The sequence below is a fragment of the Tupaia chinensis genome, unplaced genomic scaffold, assembly GCF_000334495.1.
Source record: "Tupaia chinensis unplaced genomic scaffold, TupChi_1.0 Scaffold000285_1, whole genome shotgun sequence".
NCBI classification, from domain to species: domain Eukaryota; kingdom Metazoa; phylum Chordata; class Mammalia; order Scandentia; family Tupaiidae; genus Tupaia; species Tupaia belangeri.
In genome coordinates, this window is record NW_006159769.1 from 1301791 (window position 1) to 1328095 (window position 26305).

Genomic DNA, 26305 nt, shown 5'->3' on the forward strand with positions numbered 1-26305 from the left:
ATTCCAGTGAACACAGTGATCTCCTCCTTGGCTAGATGGGTTTCTGTCAAACTGGAAGTGCTGTGAATTGCCTAGGTGGGATGTGTGGTGCCCCCTGGCCTTGCTGGTTGGTATTTGGAGAAGCTGCCGCTGCATTTGTGAGGGGATTTTTAGGCGTGAGGTTAGGTAGAGATTCTCCATCTCCTGCATGCTCCCACATGTCCAGGCTGCACTAGTGGAACAGTGAGTAGAAAAATCCTAACCTTAAAAGATGCTGTTGGGAGCTAACTCTGGTTGAAGGGGCTCCACTGGGGAAGAGAGGAAACAGAAAAAGGGGCAGCCTGATAACTTTGGGAGTTTCGTGTTCCTTCCACTTCCTCATATGCCTATGCATGAGGGTTCTCCCCAGCTACAACAGCTGTTGCACATGCACACACGCACGTGCGCACACACACACACACACACACACGTGTGCTATAGAGGAGCTGGCTAGTCAGCAGAGGCCAGCAGCAAGTACGCTCTCTTAGGCATCATCCTCTGGGTCTGCCGGGCCTGTTCAGACAGCCATCGCTTCATTTCTCCCAGGCCCAGTGCTCTGCTTGAGGGGCAGCTCACCCATCTGCCCCCCTGGTTGAAGGAAGGGACAGAGGTGGGAGGGAGCTACAGAGAGGAGGGAAAAGGAGACTGAAACATGTTCTAGAGGCTAGAGGGAAACCAGCTTCTCCAGCACCCACCATCCATGCCTCATGGAGGGCCCAGCATAGCCCAAGCAGGGCTTTTGTGAGCAGGCTGGTGTGAGACACGTGGAGCTCCAAAAGAAAGACAGGCAGAGGCCATAGGTGGCATGGTGGTTAAGGCGCTGGGCTCCCACATGGCTGACCACAGTTCAAGTCCTGGACCTGGCAACTTGAAAATCGCGCTGGACACATGTGCATGCCTGCCCAAAATCCCAAGAGGAGAATGGAGAAGGGATTGTGGTGTGGCCATTCTCTGCTGGGGGGTGATTTCTCACTTTCCCTCTCTCTGTCTCTCTCTGGCAAGAGCACATGCCCTATAGCAAAAACCTGGGGGGGGGGGAAGAAACAACAAAAGAGACACAGGCAAGTAGAGATACTCCCCAGCAAGAGAGTCCCAAGTGTTTGAGATGGCATGTGTGGGAGGGTGGAGGTGAGACACACGTGAGCTCCCTGTGAGCAAGGAAAGGGCGCAGAAAAACCACTCTATAAATAACGCTGTATCCTGCGCCTCTGAGGGAAAACACAACAACCAAAGGCGCCCCAATTGCCACAGAACCTCCATGAATCCTGCTGGGAGCAGCAGAAATGAAGCCAGGTGACCCTTAGCCTGCAGCATGGGCACACTGCCGCTTCTTGGTGATGGTGCCAACGTACAGACCAGGGTACGGACATTTGTCTCCACTAAGTACCAGGAACCAAGGGTCTTGAACATGGGAGTGCCCAGGGAGGGCCCTCAGCTGGCAGAGATGTAATGAACAGCACCAATCTCTGCCCTCTGCAGGGTCAGACAAGGACAGGGTTAGGTTCTGGGGTTGCCAGTGACCCGGTAAGGCCCTGGGAGTAGGGCTTACCTTGGGGCAGGGGCAGGGGCATGGTGGGGAGGATGGGTGGCTTCCTGCTCAGCATCCCCAGTAGGTATTAAAAGGCTTGGCTTTCCCTCCCCCAGGAAGCCGAGCTGGAACGCCTGGAACGAGAGTTTGCCATTCAGTCCCAGATCACGGAGGCTGCCCGCCGCCTCGCCAGTGACCCCAACGTCAGCAAAAAACTGAAGAAACAAAGGAAGACCTCATATCTGAATGCACTGAAGAAGCTGCAGGAGATTGAAAATGCAATCAACGAGAACCGCATCAAGTCGGGGAAGAAACCCACCCAGAGGGCCTCGCTGATCATAGACGGTCAGTGCAACTGCTGCCCCCTCCAAGCTCCACTCTAGGGAAGCAGCCCCCAGGTCCTCAGTGGTCCCACACCCCAGCTCCCTCATGACCTAAGCAGCTGCTTAAGCCCCTGGGCCTTACTTGGTCCTTCCATAAAGTGATGTAAATAGGGTCCAGAACCAGAATTGAGCCATTGCATACACTCAGACCCACAGATACAAGGGATTACACAAACGGAACCATCGCTGTCACTGAGGACTCCCTCCCTGGGACAGCCTGCAGCAGCGAGCACACTTGCCAGCCCTCACTGTGAACCGAGCTGGTAGACTCTAGAAGGAAGTAGCCTCAGATCCATCCGACTGTGCTGGCCCATCGCAGCCCAGAGCTAGCCCAGGTTCTCCTGTCCTCAGGGACCTGACCATTCCTCCTCTCGTCTGAAAGAGGGGTGGCTGGGGTACACAGCAACAGCTCCTCTGGTCCTCGGGCAGGCCTTGTAGGCCCTGCCAACTCTCAGTCCCCTCAGGCGGACTCTGTCCTAGAGCCCCTAGCCCAAGAACTAACACCGCCTTCCCTGATGATGTAGAGCCCTAAGCTCCAGTCAGGAGTTAGGAGTCTGGTAGACTCTAGAAGGAAGTAGCTTCAGATCCATCCGTCAGCATCAAGGCCCCCAGATTGTTTTCATCCTTCTGTTCTAAGTCAGCAAATTCTGGACAGTACATGTCAAGTGTTCTTTCCTGGTGGGTGCATGTTTAAAATACTTTTGCTCTAGGAAAATAGAGAGTAGTCTCGTGGTTACCAGGAGCTGGGGGGCAGAGGGAAGGAAGTGTTATTGTTTCATGGGTCCAGAGTTTCAGTTTGGGAAAATGAAAATATTATCCAAACTGAAGCTGGATGGGAGTGATGGTTGCACAATCACGTGTGCACACTTTAACTGTACACTTAAAAATGGTGAAGATAAATCTTATGTGTAATTGACCACAGTTTTGTAAGTGTGGGTATATGTGTGTGCATGTATATATGTGTCTGTATATATATATGTGTGTGTACTTTGCACAGCATCCTGAGAAATAAGCACAATTACACAATGACAGTGTGTGCATGTGTGTGTCTGTGTATGTGTATCCATCTAGACCTCTACATATGTAACCTGCAACCTAAAAATGTGGGCCTACTGGAGAAGCAGCGATACACTGGGGATTCCAGGACGCCATGGTCAAGGTTCCTAGTTCTCAGCCCATCAAGTAGTATGAGTAGAGTACATTCCCAGTTTAAAAAAAAAAGAGAGGGAGAACATAAATATAGTCCTTTGACTCTAAGACACTTGAAATACCCATCTTCCCTTGTGGGTATCCTCCCTGTCGTCTCTGGCCAAGACTGTGGAACTGCCCCAACTTCCTGGTGGAGCTGCAGTCATCCAGCCCTCCTCTGTCTTCTGCCTCGTCTGAGACCTCCTTCTGCCCCCAGTTGAAGACACACAGAGGTCCCAACATCGCAGAAGCACCTAAGGGCCCACTTGAACTAGAGGAGTAGTTTAAGGTTCTTGCTAGTTTCTTAGTATGGCTTTTTTTATTTCAAGAGCTAAAACGCTGGGACCAGCAGTTGGTGTAATGGCTATGTCGCTGGACTCCCATGTAGTCGACTGCAGTTCGAGTCCTGGACCCGGTGGCTTAAACTCACACCAGGTGCTTGTGTGTACGTGCCCAAGATCCCGAGAGGAGAATGGAGGAGAAGGGATTATGGCATGGCCATGCCCCCTGGGGGGTGATTTCTCGCTTTCTGTCTTTCTGGCAAGCGCACATGCACTATAGCAAAATCCTTTCTCTAAGAAAAAAAAAAGAAAGAAAAGAAAGAGCTAAAACATTAACCTTGGAATCTGAAGACCTAGGACCTTTGCTAACTTTCCCAGAAGACAAGCAACCACCAACCAACCCCCCATCCCCGGCTGCACCTCAGTTTCCCCAGCAGTTAAACAGGGAGGGTTCTTTTACTATCTCTCCCTTGGGTGTGTTCTCTTGGTTAATTGAATGGTGCCTATAAAAATAAGCTTTGGAGAGATGGAGTCTGTATTTAACATGCTTGTTTTCTCTACTAATGACTTACGAAGTTCATTGAGGAGCCATTTATTGCCATGTGAGCCAAGCACCATTCCCGACCCTGGTTTCGCATTTGTAGACGAAAAGATCAGTTGTCTTCCTTTGGTTTAGTCGGTACATGCCCTGAGTTTGTGCTGGGACAATGATGTGGCTTCACCAGGCCGGGCAGCCTTTATCCTGGATATAAAGCTGTTCTGCACAGCTTCCTGAGAAACAAGAACACAAATACACACAGACTGGGACACGTCACACAGTCAGGATGGGGAGGATGAACTAGTGCCCCACCACAGGAACCATTCAAAGAAATGCCAACCAGCACCTTTAGTGGATCTCATGGGTTCTGATGAGAAAGAGAAGGATGTGTGGAGCTGAGAAACATGGTTTTTCCAGAGAGGGCTTTGTGGAAAGAATGTGCTCGACTCATAGACTTTTGCATTTTTGTCTTCTCAGATGGAAATATTGCCAGCGAAGACAGCTCTCTCTCAGATGCCCTTGTTCTTGAGGATGGTAGGTTATCCATATCCTGCTCTAAAATATAGAGTGCAGATTAAACAGGGAGTAAGCTGTCCAGGGTGTGGGGGCTGCCTGAGTAAAGGCAAGAGCTGGGTCCAGATGGCAGCTGGGCTCCCTGCAAGCCCTCTTGTCTCCCACAGTGTACCTACTGGGTTGTGCATGCTCGGCTGTCATGTAGACACACATTTATTGGAATTTCAGTATTTCCTGTGGCCTAGAGCTAAGATTTAAGGTGATTCAGTGAGTGGTGCTTCACTCTTTTAGTAGGCAAAAACACATTTTTTTTTTTACAGAATCTAAACACTGTACATAGTTTTCTTTTTCATGTTCCTAATATCTGAAGGGAAGAGGTAGAAATTGACATGGATCATAAATCTCTGATCTGGGATAATGAACAGAGTCTAAGATAGTAAATAAACCTTCTCTACCTTCCAGAGACGATAGTAAAAATGAAATGGATCTCTGGTCAGTCCTTGCAAATAGCCTTAGTATTTCCCATTAAAACCTGGCAGATACCAAGATATTTCCTTGGGAAGTTCTTAGGAAAGTAGAACCGATCCCCCACACTCCTACCCACCACTGCACCATCATACGAAGAATTCCGAACACAGCACCGTCTCCGCGCATATTAAACAAAACTGGAAAGCAAGGGCATTAATTATATAGAAATATATTAAGTGGCAGTTAATTGTTTTGCCCTTTAGGGAAACCTCAGGCAGGCAGTGATAAGTGGTTATTCAGATGGAAAACATAAAAGGACTACCCAAGTCAGAGTAATAATGATAATTACAGTAATAACAGTGATTGCTCTTGATGTAGGGAGTCTGGGTTGTTACTCAGGCTGGGCCTTGCTATTAGACAGCTTTTTTTTTTTTTTTTTTTGCCACAGGGCTTATGTACTGGGGGGGGGTGGACAGAAAGGGAAAGCAAGAAAGCACCCTCTTGGGATGATCACACCATAATCCCTTCTCCATTTCTTTCTCCTTTCAGGATTTTGGGCACACATGCACACACACTCAGTGTGTTTTTCAAACTGCTAGTCCAGGACTAAAACTGCACAGGTGGCCATGTGGGGTCCAGCTGCCTTAACTACCAGGCCACAGATTGTCACATTTTTACTGTCTGTTTCATTACATGGTGGGGAGAACCTAGGGGACGAGGAAGCAGGGGGGACCGTGAATAGCAAAGACCCAGCTACTGGCCAGTATCTCCAGGGAGGGGACGAGAGCAATTCAGCAAGATTCCTTTGTAATAGAGGAGCCTCTGAGCAATGGATAAGGGAGGTGGTTACAACTCCTTCCCCAGTTCCAGGCCTTTGCACCCCACTCCCATAGCAGGCTCTCTTTCTAGACTCTTCCTGTAGTGCTTTGAGGGGCAGAGGAAGAGAGAAAGCATAGTGGACATCCAAGATTGGGGGACTGAGACTTAGACTTCGTAAAAAGCATAACGAGACATAGATGTAGGGCCAGCTGAAAGGTCGTTGGGGTTTTCGAGGTTTGCTTTTGTGTCTTTCCCTCTCCAGCTCCCACCTCTGCCTTCCCCAAGATCTCTGAACTGCTTCCTTCTCTGCCCTCTCGGTGGTGCCCTACCCCAGGGTTGTCACCACAGACGTCTTCATGACCCCTTCCCTAGTCCTTCTCCCTGCCTTGACTGTTGTGGAACCTGCCAGTTCCAATAGTTTTAAAACAGGATTTCCCCCTTCCTTAAGGACTTGCCAAGTTTTCCTGTGGCTTTCAGATCACACCCAGCCCCTTAGCCTGGACTTCAAGGGACTTCTAGGTCCCCACCTGCTGGGCCTCTTGCTCACCCCCATGTGCACAGTGGCTCAGCTGCACACGTCTGAACGCCCTGCCCTCACTTGCTCCCTCTGCTTCTCCTTGCCAGCTGCTCCACTGGATGGTGCCTGCACACACCAGCGCCCACCCTCCTAGCCTCCGGCCTTGACTCCAGTTCTTTCCCTCGTCCACCTCTCTGCCTGCCCCATGCCCCCTTCCTTCAGGGCCAGCTCCTCCTGTAGCACCTCCCTAGACTCTGAATTTGCTTTCTCTGAGATCCCTCTATCACATCGATGTGTTAAGTCATCACTCCCTACCAGCGAGTGAGTGATTTATTAATATTTAATATTTGTAGTTCCTGGGATCAGCAGATGGCATAATGGTTACATTACTGGACTCCCACATGGCTGACTGAGGTTCGAGTACTGGACCTTGTAGCTTAGAAACTCACGCTGGACCCATGTATGTGTGTGCCCAAGATCCTGAGAGAATGGAGGAGAAGGGATTGTGGCGTGGCCATTATATATATATATATATATATGTGTGTGTATATATATATGTGTGTGTGTGTGTGTGTGTGTGTATACACATATATGTATATATAATTTGTAGTCCATCTCCTTTCCAAAGAATTTAAGGCAGTCCCAAAGTTAAAATGTATGGGAAAACATTAAGAGAGAATAGAGCTCCTTCTGAACAAAAGCAGAGTGTCAATACCCAAGTCTGCCAGCAGGTGATTTCACTTAACAGATATATTTTATTAGTTTCTCCAAGAAATATTTATTGGGCACTTACTGTGTTGGCTGGTATTCACAGCACTGGGGACACAGACAAATCCTCATGGTGCTTAAACTCTCCCTAAGGAATTCAGACAATGGAAAAAAAAATACTTCCAATGTAATAAGTACATTTTGCCGTTTAGTGTGAAGCAATCGTTTGTTGATGGTATTTACTAAAATTCAGGCTTCCCTCCATTCCTGCGAACGCAGAAGACATGTCTTTCCCCTTAATTCTGCTTGAAGCTTAGGTTTGGTTTGCTCTGGTTTGGCTTGAGTGGTCCTGACACTGGGAGAGGGGCATGGGGATCTTCCTGGCGCGGGGGAAGAAGCGTGGCTCCAGATGCTGATGGAAGGCTGGCTGCTGGCTGGGGGTCTGTCTCCAGTAGTGGGATGGCTGACCCGCACTCATTTCCCTTCTGCCTTTTTGTCTCTGCGCAGAAGACTCTCAGGTTACCAGCACAATATCCCCTCTCCAGTCTCCCCACAAGGGACTCCCACCTCGGCCACCGTCGCACAACAGGCCTCCTCCCCCGCAGTCCCTGGAGGGGCTCAGGCAGATGCACTATCACCGCAACGACTATGACAAGTCCCCCATAAAGCCCAAAATGTGGAGCGAGTCCTCTTTAGATGAGCCTTATGAGAAGGTCAAGAAACGTTCCACTCACAGTCATTCCAGGTGAGTTGGGTTGAGTCCATATGGGGGCACTGTCCGGGCTCTGAATTCATCAACCCGCTGTCTGACATGGCATTCACGGCTGACAAAACCCAAATCGGCCTAGTCCCTCCTCCCTGGGTTAGCCTCTTGGCAGCGCTGTGCTCACAGCGCCCCCTGCTGCCGACCCTGTCAAGGTGCAGACTTGTCAGTCAAGGGGAAGTCGGGCTTTTGGCTTAGAATCACCGCGTTGGCAGCTGGCTTTAATGTTGTTAAATTCCACGGGACTTAATTAGGAAATCTTGAGCAGAACTATTCTGAAATGGCAAGTTAAAAGTCCACTCATAGGAATCCCCAAAGTGATTTAGAACCCTAAACCACCGTCTAGCAGAATTTTGGAGCCAAGCAGCTGTAATCTGAGCTGTGCTCTATCAGCTCATTACTCGGCTGATTGTAGAGGTTATTATTGGAAAGATTTTTGGCCTGCTTCTGTTTTTCTCATTTCCTTTCATTATACCATGTAAAGCTCCAAGCAGGTACTCCAACAGGTAAATATTTGTCTCTTGGAAATCAAGAACGTTTGTTGAGGGCAAGGGCCTGGTAAAGCCATCCCACTGAGCCTGTTAAAGAGAAGGTTGATGAAGGCCCCATCTCATCGTGCCTGAGGGCTCAGGGATGAGGACCCCCCTCCCCCCATCCACTACTGGAGGCAAGTCTGAAAATCACAGTAGAAATCTGAAGGAGTGAGGGCAGGAGTCCCAGGTGAGCATCCCCCACACCAAGATGGAAGTGTCTTCAGCAAGTTAGCCCCTGGGAGAAGGTACCAGTCTGCATGGCAGTGACCAGCATGGCTTCTTTGGTTTGCAGTAGCCACAAGCGCTTCCCCAGCACAGGAAGCTGTGCTGAAGCAGGAGGAGGAAGCAACTCCTTGCAGAACAGCCCCATCCGCGGCCTCCCCCACTGGAACTCCCAGTCCAGCATGCCGTCCACACCAGACCTACGGGTCCGGAGTCCCCACTACGTTCATTCCACAAGGTGAGTCCACCACCAGGCCTTGGGCTGTCTCCCTCCCCGGACCAGACCATCCTTTGTAAAATGATGCCTTGCAGCCCAGACTGTCTTGAATAATGCAGGCTAGCTAAGGCCAGACCTGAACCAGTGAGGCAGGTACTCTTTATAAATGAAGCCAAATAAACAGTTGGTTGGGCTAGCCTGTAGCCTGGTGGTTAAGGCAGCTGGATCCCACATGGCTGACCCCATGGTTCGAGTCCCAGGCCCAGGAGCTTAAAAAAAAACACTAGGCATATGTGCCTGCGTGCCCAGAATCTCCAAAGGAGGGAGAAACGGAGAAGGGACTGTGGCATGACCATCCCCATAGGGGGTGCTTTCTCACTTCTCTCTGTTTCTCTCTGGAAAGCAACACACCCTTTAACAATTTTTTTAAAAAAGAGAGAAAAGAGGGATCAGCAGACAGCATAGGCATTACATCACTGGACTGCCACATAGCCGATCACGGTTCTAGTCCCAGACTCAGTGGCTTAAAAAAATCACACCAGGCGCATGTGCATGTGTATTTGAACCCCAGGAGGAGAATGGAGGAAAAGGGAGTGCAGCATGGCTATCCCCTCGAAAGTGATTTCTCACTTTCCCTCTCACTGTCTCTCTCTCTCTTTCTCTCTCTCTGGCTAGTGCATGTACCCTGAGGCACAAACCTCTGGAGAAAAAAAAAAAGAAGAAAAAAAAAAAAGTTGGCAGCCGTACTCCCACTTTAGCCAAGGGAGCTATTATGGCCCATGGTCCACACCCTGGGGACACACGGAGGTGGCTGGAGAATCCCCCGTTCCTGGAGGCAGCTGGCCTGGGAGGAGCTTTCCTAATGCAGGTGGAGGCAGGACAGGCTGGCCAAGTTAGCACTGGAAGGGTAGGAACCAGAACACACTTGCACTGGCAGATAGTCCTCATCTCTTTACTGAGGCCTATTTATCCTGGACTTCCTTTAATGCCTGATGGTGTAAATTCATGAAGATCAAAAAGGCAAAAAGTAGGCTTCAGTGACTCACAACTTCACTTTCTAAAGAGAAGCAAAACCATGTCACGAAGGGTCACTTGGTGGGGGCTTCTGATTCTACCCAACGACAGTCAGAACCGGAGTGCATGCCTGTTCTCGGCCCACTCGGGCCACTGAATTTCACACGTAGTCCCAGCATGGGGCCGTGTCGCTGTGCGTCAGTGCTGGATATCCATAGCATGGACTAGAAAAGGGGCCAGATCATCAACAAAGTCAAGGTATGGCAAGTATTTACATCGTCCACTGTAACATGCTACATTCACCAACCTTCCCCTTTAGTCTTCATGGGAAAGAGAAATCTACTTCTGTGGGTTTCATAACAGCATTTTAAAAGTAATTATTTAATTTTATTTATCATTATTATTAATTTTTTGGGAGAGGTTTTTGCTATAGGGTGCGCGCGCTCGCCAGACAGACAGAGAGAGACATAGAGACAGAAAGTGAGAAATCACCCCCCAGAGGGGATGGCCACGCCGCAATCCCTTCTCCTCCATTCTCCTCTCGGGATCTTGGGCACATATGCACACGCACCCGGCATGAGTTTTAAGCCACGGGGTCTGGAACACAAACCACGGTCTACTATGTGGGAGTCCAGCGACATAGCCATTATGCTAACTGCTGGTCCCTCATTATTATTATTTTTTAAATCTGCTACAGGGCATGTGTGTTTACCAGAGAGAGAGGGAAAGTGAGAAAGCAAGCCACCAGGTCCAGGACTTGGCACTGCGGTGGGCCATATGGGGAGTCCAACACCCCAACCGCCACGCCACCTGCTGGTCCCATAACAGCATTTATTTAAAACCTTATGAAGGTTGGACTCTGTGGGCATCTTACAGGGTTTAGCGTAATACTAAAATACTGAGTCTCTTTGTATATATATCATCATTTTCTACAAAAACCAACCAACCAACCAACTCTCTAGACGTTAGCCTACTTTTCTAGAGAAATCCTTATGTGAGTCCTAACTGGTCCCCCTTCCAGCTGGGAATCCAGGCAGAGGATCTGTTGTTCCTTTTCTGGGAACTCCGGGATTCCCCAGGCACCCCTGTTTAGAGGCTCCCTGTTGGCTGGAGGCTGAGCAGGTGTGTTTCGTTCTCCTCTAAGTCCAGGGACTGGAGGGTTTCCCTTGCCCTCCCTGGGGCCCCTTTCCCGGCCAGCCCTCCCCCGGAGTGCACCCAGACTCACCTGGCCGTCTCCCCACAGGTCGGTGGATATCAGCCCCACGCGACTGCACAGCCTGGCACTGCACTTTAGGCACCGGAGCTCCAGCCTGGAGTCCCAGGGCAAGCTCCTGGGCTCGGAGAACGACACCGGGAGCCCCGACTTCTACACCCCGAGGACTCGTAGCAGCAACGGCTCGGACCCCATGGACGACTGCTCGTCGTGCACCAGCCACTCGAGCTCACAGCACTACTACCCGGCTCAGATGAAAGCCACCACCTCCCCGCTGAGCTGGGGGCGCGGGCGGCGCGGGGGGCGCGGGCGGCGGCGTGCACCTGCACAGCCAGAGCCAGCCCAGCTCGCAGTACCGCATCAAGGAGTACCCGCTGTACATCGAGGGCAGCGCCACGCCCGTGGTGGTGCGCAGCCTGGAGAGCGACCAGGAGGGTCACTACAGCGTCAAGGCGCAGTTCAAGACCTCCAACTCCTACACGGCGGGCGGCCTGTTCAAGGAGAGCTGGCGCGGCGGCGACGAGGGCGACGCTGGCCGCCTGACTCCGTCGCGCTCGCAGATCCTGCGGACTCCATCGCTGGGCCGCGAGGGCGCCCACGACAAGGGCGCGGGCCGCGCCGCGGTGTCGGATGAGCTGCGCCAGTGGTACCAGCGCTCCACTGCCTCGCACAAGGAGCACAGCCGCCTGTCGCACACCAGCTCCACCTCCTCCGACAGCGGCTCGCAGTACAGCACCTCCTCCCAGAGCACCTTCGTGGCGCACAGCAGGGTCACCAGGATGCCCCAGATGTGCAAGGCCACGTCAGGTGAGCGCGCGCGACCAGGGTGCAAACTGCCCCCTCATTTCCAGCGTGGCCAGGAGGTTTTCTCTTAGAGCATGCAGTGAGAAAAGGGAGTCGTTTATTCAGAGAACTTTGCTGTCCGATGGGGGACACCGGAGGTCCTTGCCCTCCGCTGAGCCCCCTCCCATTCTAACCCTGGTCTTTCAGAGGAACCGTGTGCCCGAACCTCCAGGGTGGGCTAAGCCAACTCTCCTGCGTCTGCTTCCTTAGTAGAGGTGCAAACCATCCCTCTTACACTTTTTTTTTAATTATTTTGTTTATTTATTTTAATTTGACCAGAGAGAGACACACACACAGAGAGATAGAAAGAGAGGGAAAGTGAGAAAGCAAGCCCCCAGGTCAAGACTTAAACCGTGGTCAGCAATGTGGGAATGTCCAGCACCTTAACCACCATGCCACCTGCTGGTCCCCCCTCTTGCTCTTCTAGTAAGGACAGAAATTTAATCTCTGTGAAATCGCACCTTTGTTCAGCCAAATTGAACAGGAAGACCCAGATTTTAACAAGTTTGAGACCCAAGCTGTACCCTTGCAAAGGAAAGCTGGATTGGGATCTCAGCTTGGGTCTTGACACCCCAAGACTTGGCCAGTGTCTCCCCAGGTGAGGCCAGATGGACTAAAATGAAGTGTTAGCCTGCTCTGCACGTGACACCAGCGTCTTAGGTGACTGCTCTGCACCGGCTTCCCACTTCTGTGAGGTGAGGTGACCACTACACGGTTACAGAGAGTCCTTGCGAGACTCTGGACCTTACATCTAAAGTTTTTCACAATCAAACTAAAGTGTACCTTATATTCTTGTATTCAGAGCATTGAACAATCCCATACGCAATGGGAAGAAAAAAATATCCCTTAAGAAGTTAGATTCTTCCCCTCTGTCTCTCTAAGAAACAATAGCGATAATAACAAACACTGGCTGAACAGTTACCGTGTGCTAGCCCCGGCCTGACCACCAGTGTATTTACGTACTCATTTACATACTCACACCACAAAGAGAAACTTATGAAGTGATAAGAGATTGTGCATTGTACTGGTTGTAGGTAAAGAAAGCAGGGGAGGATTATTTTTGTTTTTTTAAGTTCTTGCCCCATAGGGTGTGTGCACTCACAGGAGAGAGACAGAGAGGGGGCAAGCGAGAAATCACACACACACACACACACCCCAGGAATGACTGCACTGAAAGCCTTTCTCCTCCATTCTCCTCTCAGGATTTTTGGCATGCACGCACATGTCCCCAAGATGATCCTCAAACCACTGAGTCCAGGAGTCACTGCAAGTTGGCCATGTTGAAATCCAGTGCCTTAGCCACCACGCCACCCACTGGCCCATGAGAAAGCAGAAGAGGGTTTTACAACATAATAGAAATGATGAGCCTTGTAAGAACAAAATAAGAGTCGGAATTTGACTAAAGGAAGAGGGCTTAAGAAAAGATCAGGGGAAGGAGGTGCAATCTGAGGGTTGATGAGGGAAGGGAAGTTCAGCCTTAGGGAACTGAAGGAGACCCTCGGAGCCTGGACCCAACAGGGCACAGACGGAGAACTCATTATGCCATGCCTCATGGCTTCTGCATTTTGCCCCCACATCCCCATTAACTCATTTGTTAGGGCACACTGGCCAAATGACAAGCTCCAGAGATAAAAATAAAATTATTCAAACCATCAGGAGTGTGTCATGGGCTTCAAAGTCCTAGAACCTTCTTCATGTCCCTTCTTCATCTATAAAACAAACCTAGGGAAATTTGCTGTTGACTTCCCAGGAAGTTTTTGAGAGTATCTGCATTACATGTATCATTTAAAGGACATGATGGTCTCTGCCTTATTAGAAGAACCAGTGGTCTATAAATGCTACCGACAAAGGGACTGAACTGTTCATGTTCTATCAAAATTGTGTTCTATCAAAATGGAGTAGGTAGATTTTGGGGAATGTATTTTGAACTCCAGATTTTAAGGAGCTATATCTTAAATATATTGATGAAAGAAAAATTCCATTCTCAAGAAAGCAAAGGATGGGGGCTGGCAGGTGGCATGGTGGTTAAAGCACTGGACTCCACATGGCTACCCGTGGTTCGAGTTCCAGACCAAGAGGCTTGAACTCATGATGGGCGCATATGCATGCATGCCCAAAACCCCGAGAGGAGAGTAAAGGAGAAGGGGTTATAGCATGGCCATCTCCCCTTGGGGTGATTTCTTGTGCCCCTCTGTCTCTTCGGTGAGCACACGCACCCTACAGTAAAAATCTCTCTCAAAAAAAGCAATGGATCCATTTATGTGCTGATTTTCCACTAAATGCTCCCAGCTAGACTTCTGTGTTGCCCATATCAATAAATTCCCAGTAGTCAGATTTGGATGAACTTTCAAAAGCCCTTTCCCCTTTGAAGTATACTGAAGTAGCAAGTGCTAAGCCCGGAACGGCAGAGAAAGCAAGCTCTGATACCCTTTCTGGAGGCTCCCTATTCCGTGGACAGCTCTGTTTTCGCACTGCACCTACACGCGCCTACATCTGAAATGCCCCGAGGTGTGTCTCCCCAGTGTTCAGAAGTAGGCCTTCCCTGCAGGAGCCCTGCCCAGCTCTCGTAGTCAAAGGACTATGGAGCCTCAGGTCCTGGCTCTTATAGAGGCCATCACCATTTCTGTGGCCACTTGTTGGTGACAAAGGGGGACCTAGGATGCCATATCAGCCTGACTTGGCATGGAGGTGCATGGTTCAAGGGAGAAAATATAATCAATGGGATGCTGGGGACCTAGGGGGTATAGAAACAGAGAGACTTCTCCACTGGGACCTTACCTAGAGGGACTGAGACACTGCCATAGGGTCAGATCCAGCATCCCTAGAAGCGGGGGCTGTCCGCTGGGTTCATTTAGGCTGACAGGTCACAAGCTCTATCACCTGTGTCTGATCCCTGTCCTCTCCCTGCCTTTCCCATGCCACCTCCATGCAGCTGCCTTACCTCAAAGCCAGAGAAGCTCAACACCATCGAGTGAAATTGGAGCCACCCCCCCAAGCAGTCCCCACCACATCCTAACCTGGCAGACCGGGTAAGTTCCTCTTCCTGACTCTAGACTGTGCCAGCTAGGAAGAACGGCAGAAATGCTAAGACCCTGGTGACTTAAAGCTCTATCAGCACGTGAATGATGGGGGTTCATGACGGGGAAGTTCTTCCTTTCAAAAGAAGCCCCGTGAACCACTGTCTCCTGCCCACTCCTTTCTCTCACTGTCCCTTTACAGGGCTCGATTCCGTGTCCTTTCTTGTCAAGTAGGCAGTGGCCCTGGGACGTGGAGACGTGGGAGGAGGAGGTGGAAATGTCCTTCTTTGGTCAGAACTCCACACAGCATTCGACCGGGGTCTGGATTATGCCCAGGCTGGCTCTAAATGCCAGGCAAGAATGCCAGGAGAAGGGCACTAGTTACGCTCCTCCTGGTGCTGGGCCCGGCCCAATGCCTCACGTGCCTCCCCATGTGTCCACTGTCTGCTGTCAGGTTCTGTCCCGGCCAAGTGCTTGTCCTTTATCAACAAACACGTTGAGACTTCTTAAGTGGAAGCCACCACCACAAATAAGTGAAACAGAAAGCTCCTTGCATAGCTTTCAATATAGGCATTCTAACCGTGTGGCCAGATAGGAGGTTCTGACCCCGATCAGGCAGGCACAGGTGACCTGCTTGGCTGTACACACTTGCCTCTTCAGTTGCTGCAAGGCCATCACCTCTAAGTGACATTAGTTCTGTCAGCACCTCTTGGTAAGAGGAGTAAGGGGTACCTCATCCAGCTTGATCCACTGTTTCGGGTTTGCTGGAACATCAGAGGGGGCGGCTGGGGAAAACTCACAGCTGTCTGTGAGCTGAATCACGAGAACGCAATTCCAGAACTGGCCCCACTGACTGGCAGGCTCCCACGCTTGGCACCCTTTTTTGTTGTTGTCATTGTTCCTGAAAGTTTATGTGCAATGATTTTAAAACAGGCTTTCTGGAGTCTTGCTTTTTGGGATGGAAAAGACGGAAAACCAATGCCGAGGGCTTGCTGTGTACGCAAAGGCTGGGGCCTTCTATTAATAACATTAACAAGCTCATATAATCCTCACTGCACCTAGCAAGGGAAATACACAGATCTTGTTTTACAGCGCTGTGTAGAGAAAATAAGGACTTTGGCCAAAGTGGCACAGCCCTGCCCCCTATGACCCCAAGCTGTCTTTTTCCACTGTGCCTGAGGTTCTTAAGGTGCGGTCCCTAGAACAGCTGCAGTCACACCTGGGTGCTTGCCAGAAATGCAAGCTCTTGGGTCTACCTGTGCCCTCCTGAATCAGAAATGCTGGGGTGGGCCCAGTACACTGTGTTTTTGCACACCTACCAGGTGGTTCTGTTGCACACTCAAGTTTGACTATCACTATCCCATCACTGCCTTTTCTTTTGAGTTAGGAGAATCTGTCATCCCAATCGCAGTGTTCCCACGTCCACTCCTACTTCTCTGTGGTTTAGGCAATAACCACCCCAGTGCCCTTATCACACGTCATGGACAACATTCAGAGACCTCCCCAGCCCAGCTTCAGCCTGTGTGGCCAGGAAACCTCTGCAAGGCTGAGAGTCAGAGCGTCTTGCTGAGATGAATTCATAAATTCCACCTCTTCTGTGTATATACTTCCCGTGGCTAGGCCATCGCCTCCAAAAAAGAAACTTCAGATTTCAGGCTACTCTCTCTGGGTCACTCAAACCTTCCAGCTCATGCCCAGTCTTACCTGACCCAAATACGGGATTCTGTTATTTCACCAAACATAGATCCTGACATTTTCCAACACCTCTGACGTGCCCATGAGGTTGGCCTTGAAGCCTGCCCACATTTCAGCACAGAGAGCTAGTGAGAACACAAGATGATTTGAAACAAAAAAGATATTTTGGTCCTTGAAGTGAACCCTCTTGCCAGATTGAGTTGACTTACCAAACAATAACTGTTCTCTATGATGTGGTGAGAACACAAGCCAATGGGTAAAAAGTGCCCAACCTTGACCTCCTAACAAAACTAAAGGAGTCTTTTGCTCGATCCTGAGGGTTACAATGTCTTCGTGACTTTAGGATTGGTCACTAACACTTGGGGGTCTGACCCACCAGTCTTCCCATGTCGATAAGCTACTAATCATGTCCGTGCCAATTCCTCCCTTTAACATGACCTCTCTTCTCTTCCTTCTCCTGCTTTCCTTTGTTCAGAGAAGCAACAGAAAACTCACCCATTATGGATGGGGCTGAGTCTCCGACTCACCAAAGTACTGATGAATAGAGGTATCGTAAGGGGATGTTTTCTTCTTACTGTCCGTGAGTCTGTGGTCCCGGGTGTGCTGCGCATGTGCGCTCTCTACCCCGTCATCATTCCCAGAGGGAAACATCTGAGTAGTGTGGGAGCCGTCAGTTGTACATCTTACTTCTGGATGTGTGTGGACCTCTGTGTGTACATGCCTGTTTTTACATTGGATGTTAGAGAATCCCAGGGCTCCTTTTCAAAAAAGCCCTCCAAAGCGTGTTTGAGGCTTCCCCAGGCCCCATGTCCATACTAGTATTTGTTAAAGTTTCTGCTGGCTTAGAAGTCAGTACTCAAGAAGAGAACAGCATCACTGTGACTCAAGTTTCAAAGCACCAAGGGCAGACTGAGTTGAGCCAGAAGCCTCAAAGATCACCCATCGTTTTATCTCGGTATTCTTTTTTTTTTTTAATAATTTTAGATTATTTTAGTTATTATGTTGAGAGATTTTTTGCTAGAGGGTACATGAGATTGCCGGAGGGAGACAGAGACACAAAGATAGTGAGAAATCAACCCATGGGAGATAGCCACACTGCAATCCCTTCTCCTCCATTCTCCTCTCAGAACTTTGGGCACACACGCACACACGCCTGGTCTAAATTTCAAGCCACTAGATCTAAGACTCGAACCGCAGTCAGCCACATGGGAGTCCAGAGTTGTAACCACTATGTCACCTGCTCGCCCCTATTACTATTTTTTAATTTGATCAGAGAGACAGAGAGAAGGGAAAGGTAAGAAAGCAAGCTGCCAGGTGTGGGACTTGAACCATGGTCAACCATGTAGGAGTCCAGGGCCTTAACCTCTATGCCACCTGCCCAGCCCCCTTTTTCTTTAGGTTTTTGCCATTGGGCATGTGCACTCACCATAGAAAGACAGAGACAAAAAGAGAGAGTGAGAAATCATCCCCCAAAGAGGATGGCCATGCCACAATCCCTTCTCCTCCATTCCTCTCTCAGGATTTTGGGCACTCATGTACATGTACCCAGCATAATTGCCGGGTCCGGGACTTGAACTGCAGTCAACCATGTGGCAATCCAGTGCCCCAAACACCGCACCATCTGCTGGCCCCTATCCCAACATTCTTCAGTGGCAGCTGTGTACCAAATGCTGCAGAGCCCTGCTTTTGCAAATGTAATCCATAGGACCAGCATCCTCCTCATTGTCATCATCACCAAGAAGCTCGTTAGAGCTGCTGGGCAGCACCCTGGCCTGCCGAATCCAAATCTGCATTTAACGAGATCCCTGGGCGAACCAACGCACTGCCACCGTGGGCATAAAATAGTAACAGCTTGTCTGGTTCTGGGTCTTGGGGAAGTTACCATCTAACTGGGATATTAGACATTTAAAACATTTCAAGAGGTAACTATTATAAAAAGATAAGGACACCATACAAAAGTGGAAAAAAATTATACGTTTGTTAGATGTTATAAAAAAGAAAAAGCCTGAACCCTGAGTTTATTCCAGGAATCATGCTAGAGACCCATAGTTCCATAAGTTCAAATTCACATTTAAAAAAAAAGGAAAATCAGGAGATACATAATGGGATTGGGAAACTGTAGCCTTCCACAGTAGGTGTCCCAAGACTTGAGTTAAAAACAAAATGTGGGACAGCAGTGGCACAGTGGTTGAGGCACTGGATTACCACATGCATGACCATGACTTGAGTCCTGGATCTGGCAGCTTGCTTTCTCACTTTCCCTCTGTCTGTCTGTCTCTTTCTGGTGAACTGAAAAATAACAATAATGATTATTATTATTGGGACCAGCAGTTGGCGTAATGGCTATGTCACTGGACTCCCAGGTTGTCAGCCATGGTTTGAGTCCCGGACCTGGTGGCTTAAACTCACGCCGGGCGCATGTGCGTGCGTGCCCAAGATCCCGAGAGGAGAATGGAGGAGAAGGGATTGCGGCATGGCCATCCCCACTGGGGGGTGATTTCTCGCTTTCTGTCTCTATGTCTCTCTCTCTCTTTCTGCCGAGTGTACGCGTCCTATAGCACAAACCTCTCAAAACAATTATTATTAATAAAATTGAAGAAATAATTCCCTAAAAAAAAGAGAGAGAGAGAAATGCCAAGAGGTCAGAGGTTACAGGATCCCTTTCGAGTTTGCAGAACTATCGCACAAGCCTGACTTCAAAGGCTTATAGGAGACAGAGGGGAGATACTCTGCCTACAGGGTGGGTGCAGCAGGATCATCCACCGACTCCAAAATATATCCCATCCACGGCCAGTATCCTAATTAAAGACCTTTTTAACTTTGTTCCAAGGCTCCCTTCAAGCAGAATCAGCCCTGGTGTATGTTTGGCGCTCCAAGCACAGCGCTCTCATTAAAATCCTCTGTTATGCTCACAAATGCCTCGGGATTTTCCAGCTTTCATGCATTTTTCAAGGCCAGATAGGAGCTTTTACAAAGTCTAGAATGCCTTTATCCGTGTGTTCTTAGAGAAGTCAACAAATGAAATAGTAAAATGGGGATGACTGATTATTCTGAATCAAACCGATACTGGAGGCTGTGTTTGTTGTTAAGATGCTCTTCAAACTCACTTCCCTTTAAGCTGCACTTGATTAGGGTGTCATCCTGTGGCTCACCCCAGCCATGCCCCGACACTGTATGGTGAGATCAGCTGCAGGGAAAGGATGAAAAAAGCTAGTTTAGGAGAGTTGAAGGGGGCTTTTTCCTAGTAGTGATCATTGGCTTCAGCATATCTATACGATCATGTCTTTGTATTTAGTTACTTCTACCCAACCTAAATAATAATGCAGACCTGAGATAGACTTTTTTCCTCTTCTTTTTTTTTTTTTTTTTTTTTTTTTGATACAGGGCACATGTACACCAGAGATAGATACAGAGGGAAAGTGGGAAATCACTCCCCGGGGGGAATGGCCACGCTGCAATCCCTTCTCCTCCATTCTCCTCTCAGGATTTTGGGCATGCATGCACATATACCTGCCATGTATTTCATTCCCCCTGGTCCAGAACCCTGCAGTTCTCCATGTGAGATCCAGCCATCTTAACCTCCACTCCACCTGTTGGCTCTGAAAAAGACTTTTTAAAAAGTTGGGACCAGCAGTTAGTGTAATGGCTATGTCGCTGGACTCCCATGTAGTTGACTGCGGTTCACGTCCCGGACCCAGTGGCTTAAACTCACGCCGGGCGCATGTGCGTGCATGCCCAAGGCCCCGAGAGGAGAATGGAGGAGAAGGGATTGCAGCGTGGCCATCCCCCCTGGGGGGTGATTTCTCGCTTTCTGCCTCTCTGTCTGTCCAGCGAGCGCACGCGCCCTATAGCAAAAACCTCTCCAAAAAAAAAAAAAAAGACTTTTTAAAAAGTCATTTATTTTCTTCTATTTACCTTCCTACATATTTTAAATGAACACTTTCTTATCACAACACAATATGTTATTTAGAAAAAAAATAAACAGCATTGATTTAAAAAAAAACTTTTAAATATCAATTCAAAATATCACCTCAGTTTCACTCTAGGGAAACCTCACATTTGGAATATTCTAGAACAGGATGGAATTTTACTAATACAATATGGTTACTCTCAGATCTCCTGGAGAATAAGCCAAGTAACTATTGTGTAGGAAAAATGATCCCGAGGAATCTCTTTGAAAACCCCCAGGGCTCAAGCACACCCTACACCAATTAAACCAACATCTCCAGGGTGGGGCCCAGATGTATTTTTAAGAGTCCCTGAGTGAGTCCAGGAAGAATCCAGCCTGAGAACTACTGCATTACTATGTGTTTGCTTGCGTTTTCCTCCATCACAGAGGCTCGAGGTTTCAGGAGGTCCCTTTCATGTGTTGCTTTGAGTTCTTGAGAGGCTGCCCAGTAGTCAGCATGGCTGTGAGCATGCCAAGCCTCAGTCCTTCTGACTGGGGAAGACTGCTGGCCACTGGAGGGCCCTAGGAGTGAATACTAGCTTCTGCATGCAGCCCGTCAAGGTGGATCCCCACTGACCACTTCCCTCTATTCTTGCACTCCCCACAGGAGCTACAATGATAGCTGTTTCCTGGATCCCTCCCTCTATCCAGAACTAGCTGACGTCCAGTGGTACGGGCAGGAAAAAGTCAAGCCCGGGACCCTCGTGTGAGCCAGCCCGGCCTGATCTGACCGCCTCCACGCCATTCTGAGATCACCTCACTGCCTCTCATTTGCCTTACCCAGACGCACTGGCACCCTGCACCAGCTTCAGCCCTCAGCACTTTTTTTCTCCTGTCTCCGCATCCCTTCACCCTCAAAACCCTGACTGAGGAGACATTCTGGAAGGTTCCGGTCCCACTGTGTGTCCCCTGGCTCTCTTGCCCACAGAGAGCCAGGCGCCAATCCTCAACGGCACCTCGGTAGCTTCCCCCTGCCATGACAGCCCTTGGGCCAGGAACTATCAGGGAAGCCAGCTGGTATCGAATTCCTGCGGACAAGTTAACGTTGGTGGAAAACAGCAAAGGGGACTTAAGTTCAGGGTGATCCAGAAAGACTATGGAGCTGCGTCCAGCCTGCACCCTGTAGGCCAACCGAGCACTCCACAAAGAGGACGCCTCATGGGAATATTCAGTTTGCCCCTGAAATATTCTGTAATGAGACAGCTTGGGGGAGGAGGGTAGCTGTGGGGGGAAGGAGAGGTTGAAAATGGAAGCCTAACACTTCAGAGTTGCATCAGAGGATCACAATCAGTTCTATGCTGCCAAAGATTAAATAAAAGAACAAGATTAAAAAAAATAATAAGAGGGGCCAAGAGGAAGACATTCTTTCTGCAATGAAATTTCTTTGACATTCCCAAACTGCTACTACTACACACCACAAGAAAAAGTCTAACATTTGTAAACTGGGTCCTCTCTTCATCTCTCTCCCTTCACGGTCCACTTCTCTCTCAGTAGAGAGCCTGAAAAACTCGCCCGATGTGATAAGGAAGACGGAGTCGTGGCTCCGAATCTCCATCAGTCTGGACTCTCAGACCCACGGGGAATAGCAGAGTGTATGATTCGCCCTGGTCCACGCAGGTGCTTCGGCCTGAGCCCAGACACAAAGCTGCTTTCCTTGGGGGATTTGTAGTAAACAGAAGGTGATCCTTGCCAAAAGTGGTTCTCTTGCATTAAAATCCCAGTAAACGTGTATCCTTTTTTTTTTTTTTTTGCACAAGGCGTTTCATTTTCTTTTTTATGGGAAACCAAGGGAAAAAGCACATTGCGATCCATTCAAGTGTTTACCCGTTGTGGCTCATTTTATGTTTGTTAGCACTTGTGTGTCAAAGAGCTCAGATCCGACTTCGATGTGTCTCTTACTCAAAAAACCCAACTATGCCCGTAGGTAGAAAGATCTGACTCACGTGTCTACTAGCTGCAGGCAGAGCAGGGTTGCCAACATATCAGCTCCCGAAGGGCCCACGTACCTGCAACATGATCTGTTCCCTCGATGCACCAGATTCGTCTGCAGATACCAAAAGAGGAAGAAAGGAGGAAGAAAACAGTGACATGTGTGGGAGCTGCACGTTTACATGTGTTTTGAGCTATGCTTAATACACAACTGGAAAGCCATCAATCTTCAAAGGCCTCAAAAACACTTTTATAATAACTGACAAGTGCACAATATTAGTTGGGTGATTCAAGATGGCACAAAAAGGTCTCCACAGAGGTGGTATGCTGTGCTTGTTGGCGCAAGTGGGGGTGGGGGGAGGATTTTTTTTCTCACTTGTAATGACTTCCTATTGGAAAGGCATTCAACAGCCAGGGACAGGAGCCGGGGTGGGAGTAGTTTTGGGGAAAAGCAGAACTGAAGTTAGCTTTAGTGCAAAAAGAAAAAAAAAAAATCTTTGTTTTTCATGTATGTGTAATCCAAGAATAACAATAGACGCTACCAGACCAGGAGGGTAGGAATGGACGTGAAAATGAAATCGATAACCCCAGGGCCCCTCTGCTGCAGCTGAGAGCACTTGGACCAGGGTGGGACCAGACAAGGACAAGGTGGGCCACAACCCCCTCTGTCCCTTCCCTGTCAACAATTCAGGGCCTGGTTTCCCCAGCTCTGTGCTCGGGTGGGTTGGTGAGTCCAGCTTGCAGAGGGGTTAACATTTCCAGAACGTTTTAGGGGTAAACCTTGCAGGATAAGCTGAAACTGGTTCAATGTTACTAATAAACGATTCTGGGATTGACTGGAGGTTTTCGTTGTGCTGTTACTTTTATTTTACTGGTCCGAGCTACAAACCACAGTATTTTTTTTCCTCCCCCATTCGAACACATTATATATTGGGCCATTTTTCTTTCTCCCAAAAGAAGATACGTGAATAATCAGTCTGAAGAGAAGGTGATGAGGTTCCGTGGTTACAGGTCACGCGTGCCCAGCCGTTTGCCGTCGAGTCTGAAGTGAATGAGATCAGCGGTCAGCCCAGTTGAGTTACAAGGAATGAGAGGCAGAAATTCTTTCTAAAAACTTGGGTTCCATTTTAGATTCGAGGGGCCAGAGAGGAATAGGCGGGAGCAGGAGACACAGTTCCAGCAAACATCATGCGAGTCTGGTAGTAAAGACAGATGACGTAAAACAGGTTTTACTGTTTAGCTGCGTTCAGTTAAGAGGCAGTGTACTTAAAGGGTTGGTCCTTGAGACCGACGTGACTAATCGGTGTGGTGGGAAATGATGTAGTTATTGTATACAAGCACTTGCAAACTCTTTATATATCCCTATTTGTTTAAAACAAAATCAAATGGGCTGTGAAGCCCCTGGTCTGATCTGAAGCCCCTATTGGATTCTTTGGATGTGTATAAGAAATTGCTCGTTTACGCCGGAAGGCCGGTGAAAACACATCCGTCAGACTATGTCGTGAGCCAGGTTGACTTTTTATTTTTTTTATTATATGCAGGTGAGTGTTGAAACTGTTAAAATTCCCATTTGTTTTCATTCAGTATTAGTTTAGTTCTAAATATAGCAAACCCATCCAGGTGCTATCAGACGACCAAGCACTGCTTAGTTAACTAGGTGTAAAGTTTTACATATACATTCATGTCAATAGTTTATTACAAGTCGTGTAAAATGGACTCTAGTTTAATAAGGGGGAAAAAAAGATTAGGTTGCTCCTGAAACTGACTGTAGAGCATGTAAAACGATCTTACTGGATTCTGTTCAACTGTAATCAATGAAAAAAACTGTATGTTGTAGACAAAGTTGCAGAATTAAAAAGAATTCTGCTTTTAATTTATTCTTTTTGTATTAAGAATTTGTATAGTACCTTTACATTTTGCAAAACAGTGTTGTCAACACTTATTAAAGCATTTTCAAAATGAAAAGATCCCAGTCGCCTCTCGGATATTTTGTTTCTAAGTGATAGATGCTTTGCTGTGCTCTGAAAATTTGTAATTCTGGTGCTTGTGTCACTGGTCACTGGGCTGCCTTTTTTTTATTTTTTATTTTTTTGCTATAGGGCACATGTGTTCACTGGACAGACAGCGAGACAGTAGGTGAGAAATCAACCCCACGGAGAGTATGGCCACACTGTAACACTGTAACCTCTTCTCCATTCTCCTCTCGGGATTTTGGACATGCATGCACACACACCTGGTGTGAATTTCAAGCCTCCAGGTCTGGGACTCAAACTGCTGCCGACCATGTGGGAGTTCAGCAACCTTACCATTATGCCATCTGCTGGTCCCTGGGCTCATTTTTAAATTTTTATTATTTTTCCAAGTTTTTGCCATAAGGCATATGTGCTCATCAGAGAGAGGGAAAAACAAAGTGAGAGATCCCCCCCACCCCCACCCCCAGGGAAAATGACCATGCTGCAATCCCTTCTCCAACATTCTCCTCCTGGGATTTTGGGTACACACATAGGCACCCAGAGTGATTTTCAAGTCACCAGGTCTAGGAGAGACAGCGAGACAGAAGGTGAGATATAAAGCCTTGGTCAGCCATGTGGCAGTCCAACGCCTTAACCACTACGCCACCTGCTGGCCCCAGTGTCTATGGATGGTACTCCTGTTGGCTTCCTAGATGACATAGATGAGCTCAGTTTATTGAGTAGAGGTTAATTACCTTTTACTCTAGTTTTAATTATACAATATAATCATGTAAATTATATACTAATTGCCAAAAAAGATTCACAATTAGAGGGCAGTCTCTGGATACTACTGCGGCGTTCCTTACTGCTCCCCATGTCCCTGCCAGCCGCCCTGTGCACGGTCCCCGCAGAACAACCATGGGAGAAGGAGCACCAAAAGAGGCCATGCATCGTCCTTAGATTCCATCTCCATGTTGTCTCTGATTCTGCAAGCGATGCAAGGGGTCAAACGCGCAGATGCTCAGGCTAACACTGCTTCTGTCCACTCCTGTGCTCACACCACAGCTCAGCCCTGTCACCCACCCTCCAAATCAAAACAGAGCAATAGCCTGAGACAGCAGGTACAGAAATGCCCCCACGGGACCAGCAGTTAGCGTAATGGCTATGTCGCTGGACTCCCACGTAGTCGACTGCGGTTCGAGTCCCGGACCCGGTGGCTTAAACTCATGCCGGGCGCGTGTGCGTGTGTGCCCAAGGTCCCGAGAGGAGAATGGAGAAGGGATTGCGGCGTGGCCATTCCCCCTGGGGCGGGGGGTGATTTCTCGCTTTCTGTCTCTCTGTCTCTCTCTGGCGAGCGCACGTGCCCTATAGCAAAAAAACTCTAAAAAAAAGAAAGAAAGAAAGAAAGAAATGCCCCCACTTACAGGCAAATGGTGCCAGGCTTAGTAAAGACTGACGCAGTCCAGCCCAGGGCCCCGGGACCACAAGCAGGACCCTGGAAGCGTGGCTTCCTGGAACATCCCCATGCAAAAGACCTTGTTGAAGTGGCCACTAGAGCAGGCTGCCCCCTGCCTAAACAACACTCTACTGAGAATCTGAGCCAGGTCTGGAGGTGACCCTATGAGGCAGCATTTTCTACTTCCTGTGCCCTAACACTGTCTATGGGAGAGCCTGAGGTTGCTTTTACTTGAGAAAACTACAGAACATCTCAAAATAATCTAAATCTAGGAAGGGGGTGGGAGGTGGGGAGGTGGGGGAAGGAAACAATGGAAGGATTGTAAGTCTTTACATACTGCATGTAAATATGTCACAGATCAGGAACCAAATCTATTGTCTTCTCAAGTTCCAACTGTCAAAGAAATGTGGCACACAGAAAGATGGGACACAGGATTCGGGCCACTCCCTGCGCAGTGGAAAATCTAAGTGTAAATTCTTTTTATTTATTTATTTTTTGAGAGGTTTTCACTATAGGGCTCATGCGCTCGCCAGACAGAGAC

At 48.7% G+C, this 26305-nt stretch overlaps 1 protein-coding gene across 1 annotated transcript in view; it reads left to right on the top strand.

Annotated features, from left to right (window-relative positions):
- FRMD4A (FERM domain containing 4A) overlaps positions 1-23192 on the top strand; it is a 397277-nt gene extending 374085 nt beyond the window's left edge. The window contains 8 exon segments of the mRNA XM_027772576.1: positions 1663-1891; positions 4414-4470; positions 7469-7706; positions 8550-8717; positions 10954-11199; positions 11201-11730; positions 14699-14795; positions 21035-23192. Coding sequence (XP_027628377.1) covers positions 1663-1891; positions 4414-4470; positions 7469-7706; positions 8550-8717; positions 10954-11199; positions 11201-11730; positions 14699-14795; positions 21035-21137 — 1668 coding nt within the window. The 3' untranslated portion in view covers positions 21138-23192.
- Positions 23193-26305: the final 3113 nt, after the last annotated feature.